The 18828-nt window shown below is 43.9% G+C and overlaps 1 protein-coding gene across 2 annotated transcripts in view; it reads right to left on the bottom strand.

Moving 5' to 3' along the window:
• LOC129823953 (thymocyte selection-associated high mobility group box protein TOX-like) overlaps positions 1–18828 on the bottom strand; it is a 96184-nt gene that overhangs the window by 20045 nt on the left and 57311 nt on the right. For both annotated transcript variants that reach the window (XM_055883096.1, XM_055883095.1), the window contains exons 4-5: positions 5402–5647; positions 1097–1348 (exon numbers count right to left, since the gene is read on the bottom strand). In XM_055883096.1, the coding sequence (XP_055739071.1) occupies positions 1097–1348; positions 5402–5647 (498 nt within the window). The remainder of the gene's footprint in view (positions 1–1096; positions 1349–5401; positions 5648–18828) is intronic.

Below are 18828 nucleotides of genomic sequence, written 5' to 3'. Positions count from 1 at the left end.
TGTTGGTGCTTGTGTATGTGTGCATATTGTGTATGCGCGCGTGTGAGGGCGTCAACATCGGTGTGTGTGTGTGTACGAGGGCGTCAACATAGGTGTTTGTGTGTGAGGGCGTAGACATCAGTGTGTGTGAGTGTGTGTGTGAGGGCGTCGACATCAGTGTGTGTGAGTGTGTGTGTGAGGGCGTCGACATCAGTGTGTGTTTGTGTGTGTGTGTGTGTGTACGAGGGCGACAACATAAGTGTGTGTATATGAGGGCGTCGACATCAGTGTGTGTGTGAGGGCGTCGACATCAGTGTGTGTGTGTGAGAGAGTCGTCGACATCAGTGTGTGTGTGTGAGGGCGTCAACATCAGTGTGTGTGTGTGAGGCGTCGACATCAGTGTGTGTGTGTGAGGCGTCGACATCAGTGTGTGTGTGAGGATGTCGACATCAGTGTGTGTGTGTGAGGGCGTCAACATCAGTGTGTGTGTGTGAGGCGTCGACATCAGTGTGTGTGTGTGAGGATGTCGACATCAGTGTGCGTGTGTGTGTGTGTGTGTGTGTGTGTGTGTATGTGTGTGTGTGAGAGAGGCGTCGACATCAGTGTGTGTGTGTGAGGACGTCGACATCAGTGTGTGTGTGTGTGTGTGTGTGTGTGTGTGTGTGTGTGTGTGTGTGTGTGTGTGTGTGTGAGAGAGGCGTCGACATCAGTGTGTGTGTGTGAGGACGTCGACATCAGTGTGTGTGTGTGAGGCGTCGACATCAGTGTGTGTGTGTGAGGACGTCGACATCAGTGTGTGTGTGTGTGTTTGTGTGTGTGTGTGTGAGAGAGGCGTCGACATCAGTGTGTGTGTGTGGGAGAGGCGTCGACATCAGTGTGTGTGTGTGAGGACGTCGACATCAGTGTGTGTGTGTGAGGCGTCGACATCAGTGTGTGTGTGTGAGGACGTCGACATCAGTGTGTGTGTGTGTGTGTGTGTGTGTGTGTGTGTGTGTGTATGTATGTGTGTGTGTGAGAGAGGCGTTGACATCAGTGTGTGGGTGGGAGAGGCGTCGACATCAGTGGGTGTGTGTGTGAGGGCGTCGACATCAGTGTGTGTGCCAATCACTCTTCTCACCTTTATTGACTCTTCATTGTCATCCTCATGAACAGAGCTAGAAGGAGAGGGTGTGGCCGACTTGCTCCCAGGAGGAGATGGGGAATTATGGGTAACGTTGTTTCCGCTCAGTCCCAACTGGGTGTTGAGTTGTGATTGGTTGATGGTGGTCAGTTGACTCTGATGTCCCATGCCTGATTGGCTCCTGGATCTGAGTGCTTCCATTGGCTGATGGCTGCTGTACCGGGAATCGGAGTTGACCATTTGTTGCATCTGGGGGGAAAAATGTAGAGTTGTTTTTAAATGGCATTAAAATAGCATACAATAATGCTACTTTTAACTCTCTTTAACACACTCCTAGAAACGCTCTTGAAACAGCTCTGCTCAGTCACACTCACTCACATATACACTCACTAATGGTTCTTCACACACATCTTTGTTTCAACCATGACTGAAATCCTAACAAACATTCTTCAGCACAAGAACAATGTCATTTTTGTCTTTCCACAGGAAACACGGTTGTAGGTTTTGATTGAATAGCCTCTTCAGTGTGGCCCTCTGCCCCCCACCCCAGAGTGTGGCCAGGTCACCTGATGCCACAGGGACTGACAGGTGACCTGGGCGACGCCTCACACCTGATATTGTCCCCGACACCATGTCACACACAATGTCCCCAACACCATGTCACACACAATGTCCCCGACACCATGTCATACACAATGTCCCCGACACCATGTCATACACAATGTCCCCGACACCATGTCATACACAATGTCCCCGACACCATGTCATACACAATGTCCCGACACCATGTCATACACAATGTCCCCGACACCATGTCATACACAATGTCCCCGACAGGTGAGGCTTGGGAGGAGAGGCTCACCTCAACACCAGGACAGGTGAGGCTTGGGAGGAGAGGCTCACCTCAACACCAGGACAGGTGAGGCTTGGGAGGAGAGGCTCACCTCAACACCAGGACAGGTGAGGCTTGGGAGGAGAGGCTCACCTCAACACCAGGACAGGTGACTCCTGTTAACTCTATAATCTACAGAGATTAGCTCCATCCATCCCCTCCATCCATCCATCCATCCCCTCCACCTTCACCCCTTATATCACCAACGACCCCATGACCTCTTCTGCCTCTTCTCTCCTCTTTTTGAAGAACAGGTGAATAACACACTCTCTTTTTTCCTACAGGCTACTTCCTGTGCCCAACCACTGAACACCTCCTCTCCTTATACAGATGTGTGACTGTTGGTACCGCCAGATAGAGCACATCATCGCAAAAGTTTAGCAACTGTCGGTTACCGTGGAAAACAGCCTAATCCCCATGGTGATGTGAGGGAACTTTCCGAAGTATCGGAGAGGTGAGTCACAAGTCAGGTCATCATTATGACACTAATATGAATGGATACCAAAGATTCTTTTATCTTTGTCTGACTAACAATCCTACCTTATGGTATCAATAACGTGGGTGGATTTCATTGGGGGGAAAAAATGCAAACTAGTGCATTACGAACAGGAAATTGGCGGTAGTGGAATGCTGGTAAAAAGCTAGATGTTTAGTTTTTTTTATATAAAAGAGATTGGGGTAGTTGGGCTCATGACTGGCTATGTGACATATCAGGAATGATTATTTTTACAGCCTCCCACCATCTCCCCCCTCTGCTTAGTACATGTTAAATGAAGGAAAAAGTAAACTACTTATCTCTAGACCTACATCATTTAAAAAATATATCTTCTCAATTAAAAAGGTTAAAAGATACACTGCTTTTATCCCCAGTTTCTGTGAAAAAAATCACATCCCAGAACTGAATTTCTCTTCGACAATTTCCCTATTAATGGAACACTTACTCAAATGGAGTTGATTATAATCCCCTATCGGTGGTTAATAACAATATGGCCAGAGACTGAGAGAATGAAGGCTAAATGTATAGAAGACATGGTTCCATCAGTCCAGCCTCTTTCATTCCTTGCCGCGGCAACAAGCTCTCAGCCTCGTTGCCTGGCAACCATAATTCATAGCCACTCTAAATGGATGTTCTGTGAGAACATTAAGGTGAATGGGAACAAAATACCCTTTGTCAATCTGGGGAGTCTTTCAGCCAGCAGGTCATCCAACCCAGCTCCTTTTCCCTTCTTGCAAAAAACAACAACAACAATTTACGAATGTTGAGCAATAGAAAACTCTAATGTTTAAGTTACTTAGTGGATGTGAAACATAATATTTTTTTATTTTTTTATTTGACCTTTAGTTAACTAGGCAAGAACTAGAACAAATTCTTATTTTCAATGACGGCCTAAGAACAGTGGGTTAACTGCCTTGTTCAGGGGCAGAACGACAGATTTTTACCTTGTCAGCTCGGGGATTCGAGCCAAGATGTTTTACCTACTTAGTGAATGTGAAACATAATATGGTCGTAGCCAAGACGTTTTAGCTACTTAGTGAATGTGAAACATAATATGGTCGTAGCCAAGATGTTTTACCTACTTAGTGAATGTGAAACATAATATGGTCGTAGCCAAGATGTTTTACCTACTTAGTGAATGTGAAACATAATATGGTCGTAGCCAAGATGTTTTACCTACTTAGTGAATGTGAAACATAATATGGTCGTAGCCAAGATGTTTTAGCTACTTAGTGAATGTGAAACATAATATGGTCGTAGCCAAGATGTTTTAGCTACTTAGTGAATGTGAAACATAATATGGTCGTAGCCAAGATGTTTTACCTACTTAGTGAATGTGAAACATAATATGGTCGTAGCCAAGATGTTTTACCTACTTAGTGAATGTGAAACATAATATGGTCGTAGCCAAGATGTTTTAGCTACTTAGTGAATGTGAAACATAATATGGTCGTAGCCAATATGTTTTAGCTACTTAGTGAATGTGAAACATAATATGGTCGTAGCCAAGATGTTTTAGCTACTTAGTGAATGTGAAACATAATATGGTCGTAGCCAAGATGTTTTAGCTACTTAGTGAATGTGAAACATAATATGGTCGTAGCCAAGATTTTTGGCCTACTTAGTGAATGTGAAACATAATATGGTCATAGCCAATATGTTTTAGCTACTTAGTGAATGTGAAACATAATATGGTCGTAGCCAAGATGTTTTAGCTACTTAGTGAATGTGAAACATAATATGGTCGTAGCCAATATGTTTTAGCTACTTAGTGAATGTGAAACATAATATGGTCGTAGCCAAGATGTTTTAGCTACTTAGTGAATGTGAAACATAATATGGTCGTAGCCAAGATGTTTTACCTACTTAGTGAATGTGAAACATAATATGGTCGTAGCCAAGATTTTTGGCCTACTTAGTGAATGTGAAACATAATATGGTCGTAGCCAAGATTTTTTAGCTACTTAGTGAATGTGAAACATAATATGGTCATAGCCAATATGTTTTACCTACTTAGTGAATGTGAAACATAATATGGTCGTAGCCAAGATGTTTGGCCTACTTAGTGAATGTGAAACATAATATGGTCATAGCCAAGATGTTTGGCCTAAAGTGGAAAATAAGCTGATATGTCCAGCCTTGGAAATCATGAAGTCCCACATTGAAAAGGGAAATTGGGTTATATGGTTTAAGAGTGGGGCTATGAGGTTCAATATCCCTGGCTAGTAGAACCCGGGGGCTAAACACACACAGCTACACAGGTCATGATTAATGGAAATAAATATGCACTAGGGAAAATCATAAAGACCATGTAGACCGCATACGGTGAAACCATGTAGCTCCTCAGTGGTGGAGGTGCTGATGACGCATAATATTGAATATGGTGAACATGGCCAAAGGCAGACAGAATAATGGCTGAGAGCGGGAGGTGAGAAGTTTCACTTTGACAAGAATGGGAGATGATCTCCAATACCTATGCAGAGTAGTTAACCACGGTTAGTCATGACACCTATCACACTGTGAGGTTTCTGCAAGGAAAGACAAATCTAAAAGTTTAAGTTTCGTTTCTTCACTTTTTGAAAAGTGAAGACTTGCATTAAGTGTATTTCTTCTGAATGTCACCCCACCAGATTGTTTTCCATTTCTCGTGAATAAATATCAGGGGAAAACTCCCCATCAACCATCTAAAAACAAATGGATCATCCATTAGTACAGCGGAGAACCAATGGGGTGTCCAGGTTTTGTTCTATCCCAGCACCAACACACCTGATTGAACCAACCAACCACTCGTCAAGCCCTCGATTACTTGGATCAGGTGTGTTGTTGCTGGGATGGAACATATGCCTGCACCCACAGCTGCCCTCCAGAGCAGAAAATGGCACACTGCTTGCTAGTGGCATCAGGCTAGACTCACCACAGACAGGGTGCTGGACATCAGGCTGCCATTTTGGCTCAACAGCCCTCCATCCTGGCCCATCATGTCCATTCCCTGCAGGTGGAAGGGGTGTAGGCCACTCTGGGAGTGAACGGGAGCCAGCGGGTGGTAGGAGCCAGACTCCGACTCTGGTAGGTGGGGGTGCAGCATGTGTTCTGGGATGGTGGGAGGTGTGATGGGGGGAATGTTAAAGTCTTCATCCCCCAAACTGGGCACTGGGTAGGTCTGCAACATAAGAGGAGCGGAAGAAACACAATATGTTTGAGAAATAATAATATAACAATATTATCATTTAGGAGAAATGTTTTAGTGGATGCAAGTCCAACCAAACTGAGCACTCAAACACATTAGGCCTAGAGGTGGATGCTACACATTGGTAGTAGTGGAGTAGGTGAGTTTCCCTGTACAATGTAAAGCTCTTCGAGCATCTGAAAATCAATCCAATTCATTTTTACTACAGTATTATATTACAGCTCAGCTACAGCACTGCGATGCAGAACATGCAGATGGCATCAGATAATTATAGTAGTCATTAATAAACTACTATAGTTCCATGAGTCTTTATTAAGACTGCAGTGGGACTTCTGTAAATACCTCCTAAATTAGTTATATTATTAGAAGGCAATTAGGATTAATGATGTACACTGCCTTGAACGATTCTTATGATCAACAATACCAAACAATGAGGATTAATCATCATCGTTAATGCAATTACGATGACTTGATTTAATTCATGCATACATGATCAACTACACATAGGAAACATATAAGTTAATTTCACATGTAAACAAATGTGTGTAAATGCATTAGGCATGTTTTTGAATGATTCAGGCTAAATAAAAGGGGGTTTGAGGGCATGTAAATGTGTGTAAAAAAGTCGCTCATTAACGTTAAAAGGCTTATTTTATGCGTCTCCACAGTCAGTTCCACTTGGCTGTGCAGGATGATCTGTCTCCCTCTCAATCTCTTTGGACCCCTTTTTAGCTCGAAAAATGTATAGTACACAAGGTAGATGAAAGGCAGTAAAAATCTGAAGCAAACCATAAATTATTCTGTAAACACTGCAAAAAATTGCACTCACCTCGAATCAACAGGAAAATGTGTGTTAAGGTCTACATCTGTACCAGCGGAGGCTAGTGGGAGGAGCTATAAGAGGATGGGTTCATTGTATTGGCTAGAATGGAGTAAATGGAATGGAGTAAAACATGGTTTCCATATGTTTGATGTGTTTGATACCGTTCCATTCATTCCATTCCTGCCATTACAATGAGCCCATCCTCCTATAGCTCCTCCCACCAACCTCCTCTGATCTATACAGCTCTGAAATAGGAAGCATTTCCATTAAGAGAAAAATAACTATTCAACACATCAACTTGCTCTTGATCAATTAGACCCGCACAATTTATTTTTACTCGGTGAAGGTTTCCAAAAGACGACAGCACAACAAATCACACTTCTGATACAAGTTAAAATGTTTTATTTTTCTCTCTACCCCAGAAGTGTCTTTTTCCCAGTTTCATCAGAGGGCTCAGGAGTTACATTCTGCCTCTACTACCTCCTCGTTGATTCCCTCCAAGATTTTCATTACCACTAATTTACAGCTTTTATTTGCTGAAAACAAAATGGAGCTGACAGACAGCCAACTCCAGGCAATTAGGCAGAGAATCAGTTCCAAAACCCATCTCTACTGAAATACCAGAGAATCAGTTCCAAAACCCATCTCTACTGAAATACCAGAGAATCAGTTCCAAAACCCATCTCTACTGAAATACCAGCCCAACTGTTCTTTTAAAAGACGGTAATAATCGTTTTAATGAGCTTCCTTCATCTCTCTCTCTCTCTCTCTCTCTCTCTCTCTCTCTCTCTCTCTCTCTCTCTCTCTCTCTCTCTCTCTCTGCTAAAAGCCAACATTTTGCATTCATTTGCATATTTGATTGTGTTTCCTCTCACAGATGTCGAAGTTGGTTGGTTGGTAGAAAATATGTTGGCACAATTCATACAGTAAGGTTTTCAGGAACGCAAAATGATTTTGCTGTCATAAAAAAAAAAGATTGTCATAATGGTTGTTGCCTGGGGGTTACTTGATGATATTGATATTGCTTCAAATTTGACAAATGATTTTGTTTTGCTTATCACTTCTCTATACATAGGCCTACAGACAGACCTTACATTGGGACTTAAAAGGCCAAGTCAATGTTGTGTCAAAGGCGTTTCAAAGTATGGACATAAAATATTGATAATTACATAACAACAACAAAAATGACAGTTACATAACTAACTTCCTGTGCAGAGTTCTAATGTAGTTGTTGTTTTTAAACTCTGTGGCCCTCGTAGAAAAACACTCAATATACAGTATGCACCCATCTACTCTGGTTTTCTAATAACTCACACTGAAGAGAGTCATGGGAGAACTTGAGTCGAGGCCAGACACACAGCAATATTACATGTGTAACATGAGAGTGATGGTTACCACGTGATCAAGAGGAGAGAAGAGAGACAAACCATCAATGGATAGAGAGAGAGACAGACAGAGAGAAAGAGATGTGCTGTATTGTAAACCTGTAAATCAGGGATGGGCAACTTTGACGGGTGTGGGGGCCACAAAAAATCTGAACTCTTTACCCACATCCATACCCACACATCCGGTCAGAGCCGGCCCTAGCCTTTTGGTGGGCCTAAGTGAAATTTCGTTGGAGGCCCACCCCCCAACCAAATTACTATTCTAACTCTCAACAGTAAGTTGAAACCCCAACTGAGTTCCAACATTTTAAAATGTTTTATTGGGAAATTAAAAAGTCTACAAAAGTGGAGCCCGGGCCACCAGTTGCTCATCCCTGTTATAAATCATCCTGTCTATTAGTGACTTCATCATCTGTAATAAAGGTGAGGAATTGGATGTCCAGGGTGTCACGTTTTGACCTTAGTTCCTTTGTTATGTCTTTAGTTTAGTTTGGTCAGGGCGTGAGTTGGGGTGGGCATTCTATGTTTTGTAGTCTTGTTTTGTATTTCTGTGTTTGGCCTGGTATGGTTCTCAATCAGAGGCAGCTGTCGATCGTTGTCTCTGATTGAGAATCATACTTAGGTAGCCTGTTTTCCCACTATGGGTTGTGGGTAGTTGTTTTCTGTGTCTGTGTTTTTTCCATACAGAACTGTTTCAGTCTCGTTCATTCTCTTTTGTTGTTTTGTCATTCAGTGTTCATGTTCAGTTGGATTTCATTAAAATGGACAATTACCACGCTGCACATTGGTCCGATCTTTCATACTCGTCATTAGACGAGGACGAGTATTGTTACACAGGGTCACAGCATCAGGGGGTAAGATGTCAATACAGCGACACTTGTTACTGTTCAGTCTATTTGATCTCGGAGACTATGATGAAGACAAACACAGTGTGTTGTTTCATGTTGTCCTCACTTTCTAACACATCTACACCATCTGCAGTGAATAAAAATAGAAAGATAAGTAACATATTGCACCTTTTAGTGTTACAAAAGCGTCAAAAAAGGCTCTTCGAATTTTTTGTAGTCAAGAAGGTGTTAATTAAGTTAAGAACCCTACAGTAAAGATACAGTATGCCCACACAGCAGTAGCCTTGTGATTAGGGGTACACATTTTGGGGAATATTCAGAGGTGGAAACTTTCCGTGTGAATTAACGGGAATATATGGGAATTAATGGGAATATATGGGAATTAATGGAAATATATGCTAATGAATATTAATACCATTTAAATGTAGATGTTTTTTTGCATTGGATATATTTACCATATCATATGGAGACAGAAACATAAACCTTTAACCTTATCATATCAGGAATCAAGGTAAGACCCAGATGCAGACTGTCGAAGTAACAATGTTTATTGTAGAAACAGGGGCAGGTAAAGACAGGTCAAGGCAGGCAGAGGTTGATAATCTAGGGTAAGGCAAAGGTACAGGATGGCAGGCAGACTCAGGGTCAGGCAGAGTTCAGTAATCCAGAGGTGGAGCAAAGGTACAGGACAGGAGGCAGGCTCAGGGTCAGGGACAGGCAGAGAGGTCAGGCGGGTGGGTACAGGGTCACGACAGGCAAAGGTCAAAAACAAGGAGGACAAGAAAAGAGAGGCTGGGAAAGATAGGAGCTGACAGGAAAATGCTGGCAAGCTTGAACAAACAAGACAAACTGGCAACAAACAGACAGAGAACACAGGTATAAATACACAAGGGATAATTGGGAAGATGGGCGACACCTGGAGGTGGGTGGAGGACAGGTGAAACAGATCAGGGCATGACATATCATAAGTAGACATAATTGCAAACGATTAAATCCTTCCAATAGAAATTTAAAAAACAATTTAGTTACGAATTTAACTTTAATGAAATGAGTTGACTCTTCACATGGGATGATTACACTGAACAACAAAATAAAGGGAATATTGAAAAGATCCCCAATGATCCATCGCATCTCCCAATAATTTTTTCAACATACATCCGTAAAATGATGAGTCTAGAAACTAAAGCTTTGGTTGTCTTCCTCTCAGGCTTCCATGTCTTCTCCCTGGACCTCCTCAATGTCCACCTCTTGAACATCAGACTCTGAGGCCTCATCTTCACTGTCACTTTCCAACCTGGTTGAGGATGGCTCGTTGTCAGGCTCAGAAAGCCTCAAATTTGCCCGGACAGCCACCAATTTTGAACCCTTGTATTGGTCAGCCTGTTGCGTGCTTTGGTGTGCGTGTTCCCAAACAAGGACCAGTTGTGCTCTGAGGCGGCTGATGTTAGTGGGATCTGGAGGATGATGGAGGCAACAGGGGAAAGAGCCTCAGATCCACAAAGTCCCTTCCACCAGGTGGCTGATGAGATATGTTGCCACGACTGCCATATTGCATCTCCATCCCAAAGCCCTTGCTTGGAAGTGTACATCGCCAGACTGCCAAGAACCATGCCCTCATCCAGGCCAAGGTGGCGAGACACGGTAGTGATGACACCATAGGCATTGTTGATCTCTGCACCAGACAGGATGCTCTTGCCAGCATACTTGGGGTCCAACATGTATGCTGCGATGTGTATGGACTTCAGACAGAAGTCTTCACGCTTTTTCATGTATTTCAGAACTGCAGTTTCCTCCGCTTGGAGCAACAGTGAAGTGGGCAGGGTAGTATGGATTTCTTCTCTTACATCTGCAAGCAAAGTCTGAACATCAGACAGGATGGCATTGTCTCCCTCAATCAGTGCAATGGTTACTGCTATAGGTTTTAGGAGTTTCACGCTGCTTACCACTCTCTCCCAAAATACATCATCCAGGAGGATCCTCTTAATGGGGCTGTCCATATCGGCAGACTGTGATATGGCCATTTCTTGGAGCGACTCCTTCCCCTCCAGGAGACAAAAATGATGACAACACCATCCCAAATGGGTGTTGCTGGGCAGCTTCAATGTGGTGCTCTTATTCTTCTCACTTTGCTTGGTGAGGTAGATTGCTGCTATAACTTGATGACCCTTTACATACCTAACCATACCATGGCTTTCTTGTAGAGTGTAACCATTGTTTTCAGTGCCATGCTGTCCTTGAGGAGCAGATTCAATACTTGAGCAGCACAGCCAATGGGTTTGATTGGAGGGTAGGACTCCTCCACTTTAGACCACGCAGCCTTCGTGTTCGCAGCATTGTCTGTCACGAGTGCAAATACCTTCTGTGGTCCAAGGTCATTGATGACTGCCTTCAGCTCATCTGCAATGTAGAGAACGGTGTGTCTGTCCCTTGTGTCTGTGCTCTTGTAGAATATTGGTCGAGGGGTGGAGGTGATGTAGTTAATTATTCCTTGCCCACGAACATTTGACCACCCATCAGAGATGATTGCAATACAGTCTGCTTTCTCTATGATTTGCTTGACCTTCACTTGAACTCTGTTGAACTCTGCATCCAGCAAATGAATAGATAACGCATGTCTGGTTGGGGGGGTGTATGCTGAGTGAGGAACATTCAAAAATCTCTTCCAATACACATTTCCTATGAGCATCAGATGTGAACCAGTTGCATACACAGCTCGAGCAAAACATTCATCAGCATTTCTCTGACTTTTATTTTATTTATTTTTTATTTCACCTTTATTTAACCAGGTAGGCTAGTTGAGAACAAGTTCTCATTTGCAACTGCGACCTGGCCAAGATAAAGCATAGCAGTGTGAACAGACAACAACACAGAGTTACACATGGAGTAAACAATAGACAAGTCAATAACATGGTAGAAAAAAGAGAATCTATAAACAATGTGTGCAAAAGGCATGAGGTAGGCAATAAATCGAATAATTACAATTTAGCAGATTAACACTGGAGTGATAAATCATCAGATGATCATGTGCAAGAAGAGATACTGGTGTGCAAAATAGCAGAAAAGTAAATAAATAAAAGCAGTATGGGGGTGAGGTAGGTAAATTGGGTGGGTAGTTTACAGATGGACTATGTACAGCTGCAGCGATCGGTTAGCTGCTCGGATAGCAGATTTTTAAAGTTGTTGAGGGAGATAAAAGTCTCCAACTTCAGAGATTTTTGCAATTCGTTCCAGTCGCAGGCAGCAGAGAACTGGAAGGAAAGGCGTCCAAATGAGGTTTTGGTTTTAGGGATGATCAGTGAGATACACCTGCTGGAGCGCGTGCTACGGGTGGGTGTAGCCATCGTGACCAGTGAACTGAGATAATGCGGCACTTTGCCTAGCATAGCCTTGTAGATGACCTGGAGCCAGTGGGTCTGACGACGAACATGTAGCGAGGGCCAGCCGACTAGGGCATACAGGTCGCAGTGGTGGGTCGTATAAGGTGCTTTAGTAACAAAACGGATGGCACTGTGATAAACTACATCCAGTTTGCTGAGTAGAGTATTGGAAGCTATTTTGTAGATGACATCGCCGAAGTCGAGGATCGGTAGGATAGTCAGTTTTACTAGGGTAAGTTTGGCGGCGTGAGTGAAGGAGGCTTTGTTCCGGAATAGAAAGCCGACTCTAGATTTGATTTTGGATTGGAGATGTTTGATATGAGTCTGGAAGGAGAGTTTGCAGTCTAGCCAGACACCTAGGTACTTATAGATGTCCACATATTCTAGGTCGGAACCGTCCAGGGTGGTGATGCTAGTCGGGCGTGCGGGTGCAGGCAGCGAACGGTTGAAAAGCATGCATTTGGTTTTACTAGCGTTTAAGAGCAGTTGGAGGCCACGGAAGGAGTGTTGTATGGCATTGAAGCTCGTTTGGAGGTTAGATAGCACAGTGTCCAGGGAAGGGCCGGAAGTATACAGAATGGTGTCGTCTGCGTAGAGGTGGATCAGGGAATCGCCCGCAGCAAGAGCAACATCATTGATGTATACAGAGAAAAGAGTCGGCCCGAGAATTGAACCCTGTGGTACCCCCATAGAGACTGCCAGAGGACCGGACAACATGCCCTCCGATTTGACACACTGAACTCTGTCTGCAAAGTAGTTGGTGAACCAGGCAAGGCAGTCATTAGAAAAACCGAGGCTATTGAGTCTGCCGATAAGAATATGGTGATTGACAGAGTCGAAAGCCTTGGCCAGGTCGATGAAGACGGCTGCACAGTAATGTCTTTTATCGATGGCGGTTATGATATCGTTTAGTACCTTGAGCGTGGCTGAGGTGCACCCGTGACCGGCTCGGAAACCGGATTGCACAGCGGAGAAGGTAGGGTGGGATTCGAGATGGTCAGTGATCTGTTTGTTGACTTGGCTTTCGAAGACCTTAGCTAGGCAGGGCAGGATGGATATAGGTCTGTAACAGTTTGGGTCCAGGGTGTCTCCCCCTTTGAAGAGGGGGATGACAGCGGCAGCTTTCCAATCCTTGGGGATCTCAGATGATACGAAGGAGAGGTTGAACAGGCTGGTAATAGGGGGTGCGACAATGGCAGCGGACAGTTTCAGAAATAGGGGGCCCAGATTGTCAAGCCCAGCTGATTTGTATGGGTCCAGGTTTTCCAGCTCTTTCAGAACATCTGCTATCTGGATATGGGTAAAGGAGAAGCTGGGGAGGCTTGGGCGAGTAGCAGCGGGGGGGGCGGGGCTGTTGGCCAAGGTTGGAGTCGCCAGGTGGAAGGCATGGCCAGCCATTGAGAAATGTTTGTTGAAGTTTTCGATTATCACGGACTTATCAGTGGTGACCGTGTTATCTAGCCTCAGTGCAGTGGGCAGCTGGGAGGAGGTGCTCTTGTTTTCCATGGACTTTACAGTATCCCAGAACTTTTTGGAGTTAGAGCTACAGGATGCAAATTTCTGCTTGAAAAAGCTGTCCTTTGCTTTCCTGACTGACTGCGTGTATTGGTTCCTGACTTCCCTGAACAGTTGCATATCACGGGGGCTCTTCGATGCTATTGCAGTTCGCCACAGGATGTTTTTGTGCTGGTCGAGGGCAGTCAGGTCTGGAGTGAACCAAGGGCTATATCTGTTCTTGGTTCTGCATTTTTTGAACGGAGCATGCTTGTCTAATATGGTGAGGAAGTAACTTTTAAAGAATGACCAGGCATCCTCAACTGACGGGATGAGGTCAATATCCTTCCAGGGTACCCGGGCCAGGTCGATTAGAAAGGCCTGCTCGCAGAAGTGTTTCAGGGAGCGTTTGACAGTGATGAGGGGTGGTCGTTTGACCGTGGACCCGTGGCGGATACAGGCAATGAGGCAGTGATCGCTGAGATCTTGATTGAAGACAGCAGAGGTGTATTTGGAGGGCAAGTTGGTCAGGATAATGTCTATTAGGGTGCCCATGTTTACGGATTTAGGGTTGTACCTGGTGGGTTCCTTGATGATTTGTGTGAGATTGAGGGCATCAAGCTTAGACTGTAGGACTGCCGGGGTGTTAAGCATATCCCAGTTTAGGTCACCTAACAGAACAAACTCTGAAGCTAGATGGGGAGCGATCAATTCACAGATGGTGTCCAGGGCACAGCTGGGAGCTGAGGGGGGTCGGTAGCAGGCGGCAACAGTGAGAGACTTATTTCTGGAGAGATTAATTTTAAAAATTAGAAGTTCGAACTGTTTGGGCATAGACTTGGAAAGTATGACAGAACTTTGCAGGCTATCTCTGCAGTAGATTGCAACTCCTCCCCCTTTGGCAGTTCTATCTTGACGGAAAGTGTTATAGTTGGGTATGGAAATCTCAGAGTTTTTGGTGGCCTTCCTAAGCCAGGATTCAGACACGGCAAGGACATCAGGGTTGGCAGAGTGTGCTAAAGCGGTGAGTAAGGCAAACTTAGGGAGGAGGCTTCTGATGTTGACATGCATGAGGCCAAGGCTTTTTCGATCACAGAAGTCAACAAATGAGGGTGACTGGGGACATGCAGGGCCTGGGTTTACCTCCACATCACCCGAGGAACAGAGGAGTAGTAGGATGAGGGTGCGGCTAAAGGCTATCAAAACTGGTCGCCTAGAGCGTTGGGGACAAGGAATAAAAGGAGCAGATTTATGGGCGTGGTAGAATAGATTCTGGGCATAATGTGCAGACCAGGGTATGGTGGGGCACGGGTACAGCGGAGGCAAGCCCAGGCACTGGGTGATGATAAGAGAGGTTGTATCTCTGGACATGCTGGTCTCAATGGGTGAGGTCACCGCATGTGTGGGGGGTGGGACAAAGGAGGTATCAGAGGTACGGAGAGTGGAACTACGGGGTCCATTGCAAACCAAAACAATGATAACTAGCCTGAACAACAGTATGCAAGGCATATTGATATTTGAGAGAGACATACAATAAGGCATAAAGTGATTGCAGGTCATGATTGGGAGAGCTAGCTAAAACAACAGGTGAGATAACAGCAGCTAGTCAGCTAACACAGCAACAGAAGGTAAAAATGGCGACGACTGGGCAGAGAGGGTCGGATTAACTACACACAGATCCTGAGTTAAGGCACAGAGCCGACAGATAAAACACAAATAAACAGAATGGAGTACCGTGAATTAATGGACAGTCAAGCAGGCATCAGCTATGTAGCCAAGTGATCATAGTGTCCAGGGGGCAGCCGTAGATGGAGTAGTGAGGCCTCCACTAAGCTAGCACGCGTTTAAAGTTAGTAGCCCGGGGGGGTGGTCTGCTCAGACGGAGGGGGTCTGCTCAGACGGAGGCCGGTTGAGGGCACCGGTTGAGGGCACGTCTGCAAACCAGACGTGGTCGTGTCGACAGAGAATCCAAGCCGGATAGCGATGGCGAAAGAGAGGTTGTGAATTGTAGAATTGTGTTTGCTAACTGGTGCTAGCTTCCTGGCTGCGCTAGCTGCAAGATAAGCTAGCAGTTAGCAGACCGGGGCAGGCAAGTTAGCCTTTGGGGGACGTCGCGATGGGGGGGAAGTCTGTTTTTGCCTCTTCGTGCGGTGACGTCGATAGACCAGTCGTGGAATTAGTAGGGTTCCAGGTAGCTCTAGGTAGCTAACAGGCCTAGTAGGTTAGCAGAATGGGCCTTCAGCGGGCGTCACGTCTGAGGGGCCTGTTGGAGTCCCCGGGCAGATTATGTCGGTATTCCAGTCGTAGAGGATAGGCGGGGTTCCGTGCTCCGTACCGGCAGTAAATGGGTCCGGGTCTTGTAGCCCAGGAGTGGGCTTCAGTGGTAGCACAGGAGCCCTAGCCAATTAGCTTCAGGCTAATTGGTGCCTGCTCCGGTGCCTGCTCCGGGATGGAAACGCTAGCCAGGAGTGGTCACCCGATTGTGGTTAGCTAGTTGCGAAGATCCAGATGAAAATGTTCAGAGTTTGCGGTAGGAATCCGGGGATATGGAGAGAAATAGGTCCGTTATGCTCTGGTTTTAGTCGCGTTGTTCAAACTAGCGAGAGCTTTCCGAGCTAAAGGTTAGCTGATGACCGCTAGGAATGGTTTGCTAACTGATAGCTGGTAGGCAGTTAGCTGGCTATCTTCAGTAGATGGATTCCAAATCAGAAGTAAATAGAAATACTTTAGAAAAAAGCAGATCCACGCCACATTGGGTGAGGCGGGTTGGAGGAGAGTATTTAGAAGTTGAGGTTTAAGAAAGTATTTTTAAAAGATATGCGAAGAAAAAGATGTAAAAAGATATATACAAGGGACACGGGACACGACAGGACAAAGACGTCTACACTGCTACGCCGTCTTGGAAGACATGTGACTACGTTCCTACATTGAGCCAAAATAACTTCTGATTCCAGGAGGACCATTAGCTGTTGCTATCAATAAGGTGTCTGATTCATAATTTTCACCTCAAATAGAAGTAGAGGGACTTTTGTCAGAGGTTGCTTGTTGTGAGAGCTGAGGGAACTTTATGCACTTGGCCAGATGATTCTGCATCTTTGTTGCATTCTTCACATATGATTCACATATAACATTAGCTGCAGTGAAATGTCTCCACACATTAGATAGTGCCCGTGGCGTTTTCCTGTAAAGATTGAGATTTTTTTTGTAAAAAAACCCAAATACAATTGCATGTACAGATAAATAGTTAAGCAGTTAGATTAAATAACTCCTGTGTAAGATAAATGTTTTGAAATGAAACATGTATGGAAACAGGTGAATTAACACTCCTCAGTTAGCAGGCTCAAGCAAGCTAAAACCCACTTGGTAGCAGAAACTGTTAACAAGTTATAAATTATTTTAAAACACTTTGCTGTAGGCTACTATTTACTAGTTAACCTGTTGAGGACAGAGGGCGCTGTTTTCACTTTGGGGGAAAATCGTGCCCAATTTAAACGGCCTCATACTCAATTCTTGCTCGTACAATATGCATATTATTATTACTATTGGATAGAAACCACTCTCTAGTTTCTAAAACAGTTTGAATTATATCTGTGAGTAAAACAGAACTCCTTTTGCAGCAAACTTCCTGACAGGAAGTGGAAAATCTGAAATCGATGCACTGTTCTAGGGCCTGCCTATTAATGTCCTTGATATATATTAGTATAGATGCACTTCATACGTCTTCCACTAGATGTCGACAGGCAGTGAGAGAAGAAATGGAGTGTGTAACTTGATCTGGGGTCGAATAATAGCTCTCGGCATGACGTGTCACCAGTTTCCTGTTTTCTGGAGAGCGCGTGAAGGGACCTGGATTTGCCTTCTGATAAGCTGTCGTTATGGACGACTAATATCTCCGGCATTGATTTTATTTGATACATGTGACAATATCATCGTAAAGTATGTTTTTTCAATATAGTTTTATTAGATTATTGAAATTTATTCGGGGCGTTAGGCGTGTTGCGTTGTGTGCCTTTGTTCAGGAAGGAGAGCTTAGCGCCACTTTGCTAGCTTTCCGTGCTAATTGACTGGAGAAGAGGACGTTCTAAATCCAAACAACGATTGTTCCCGACAAAGGACCCCTTGTACAACATTCTGATGAAAGATCATCAAAAGTAGGACCCATTTTATGATGCTATTTCATATATCTGTCGAACATGTTGTACTAGTAGTTTGCGACCAGGTTTGGGCACGCTCTCGCCATAACGTAAACTGCATATCGTAATGAAGTTATTTTTAGAATTCTAACGGCGATTGCATTAAGAACTAGTGTATCTATCATTTCCTATACAACATGTATTTTCTAGTAACGTTTATGAACAGTTATTTGGTCAGAATAGTTGGAGTGTCATAAAAATATCCGCACATTCTGGGAAAAAGATGCTACGTTAGCACAATGTATAACCACTGATTTCAGCTATAAATATGCACATTTTCGAACAAAACATAAGTGTATGTATAACCTGATGTTATAGGACTGTCATCTGATGAAGGTTTATGAAGGTTAATGAAAATTAATATATTTTGCTGGTTTATTCCCTATCGCTAACGTGCCTACTGCTATCGCTAACGTGCCTTGATGAATGAATGCGGTAGTGTGGTAGGCTATTGTAGTAAGCTAATATAATGCTATATTGTGTTTTCGCTGTAAAACACTTAAAAAATCGGAAATATTGGCTGGATTCACAAGATGTTTGTCTTTAATTTGCTGTACACCATCGATTTTTCAGAACTGTTTTATGATGAGTATTTAGGTATTTGACGTTGGTATCTGTAATTACTCTGGCTGCTTCGGTTCTATTTCTGACGGTAGCTGTGATGGTAGCTGCAATGTAAAACTGATTTATACCTCAAATATGCACATTTTTCGAACAAAACATAGATTTATTGTATAACATGTTATAAGACTGTCATCTGATGAAGTTGTTTCTTGGTTAGTTTGGTTGGTTCTTGGTTAGTTAGGTTGGCTTTGTGCATGCTACCTGTGCTGTGAAAAATGTCTGTCCTTTTTTGTATTTGGTGGTGAGCTAACATAAATATATGTGGTGTTTTCGCTGTAAAACATTTAAAAAATCGGACATGTTGACTGGATTCACAAGATGTGTATCTTTCATTTGCTGTATTGGACTTGTTAATGTGTGAAAGTTAAATATTTCTAAAAAATATCTTTTGAATTTCGCGCTCTGCCTTT

Source organism: Salvelinus fontinalis, chromosome 26 (genome assembly GCF_029448725.1).
Source record: "Salvelinus fontinalis isolate EN_2023a chromosome 26, ASM2944872v1, whole genome shotgun sequence".
NCBI lineage: Eukaryota > Metazoa > Chordata > Actinopteri > Salmoniformes > Salmonidae > Salvelinus > Salvelinus fontinalis.
Note: the sequence above shows the minus strand (reverse complement) of the source record. Positions and strands in the feature narration are given on the sequence as shown.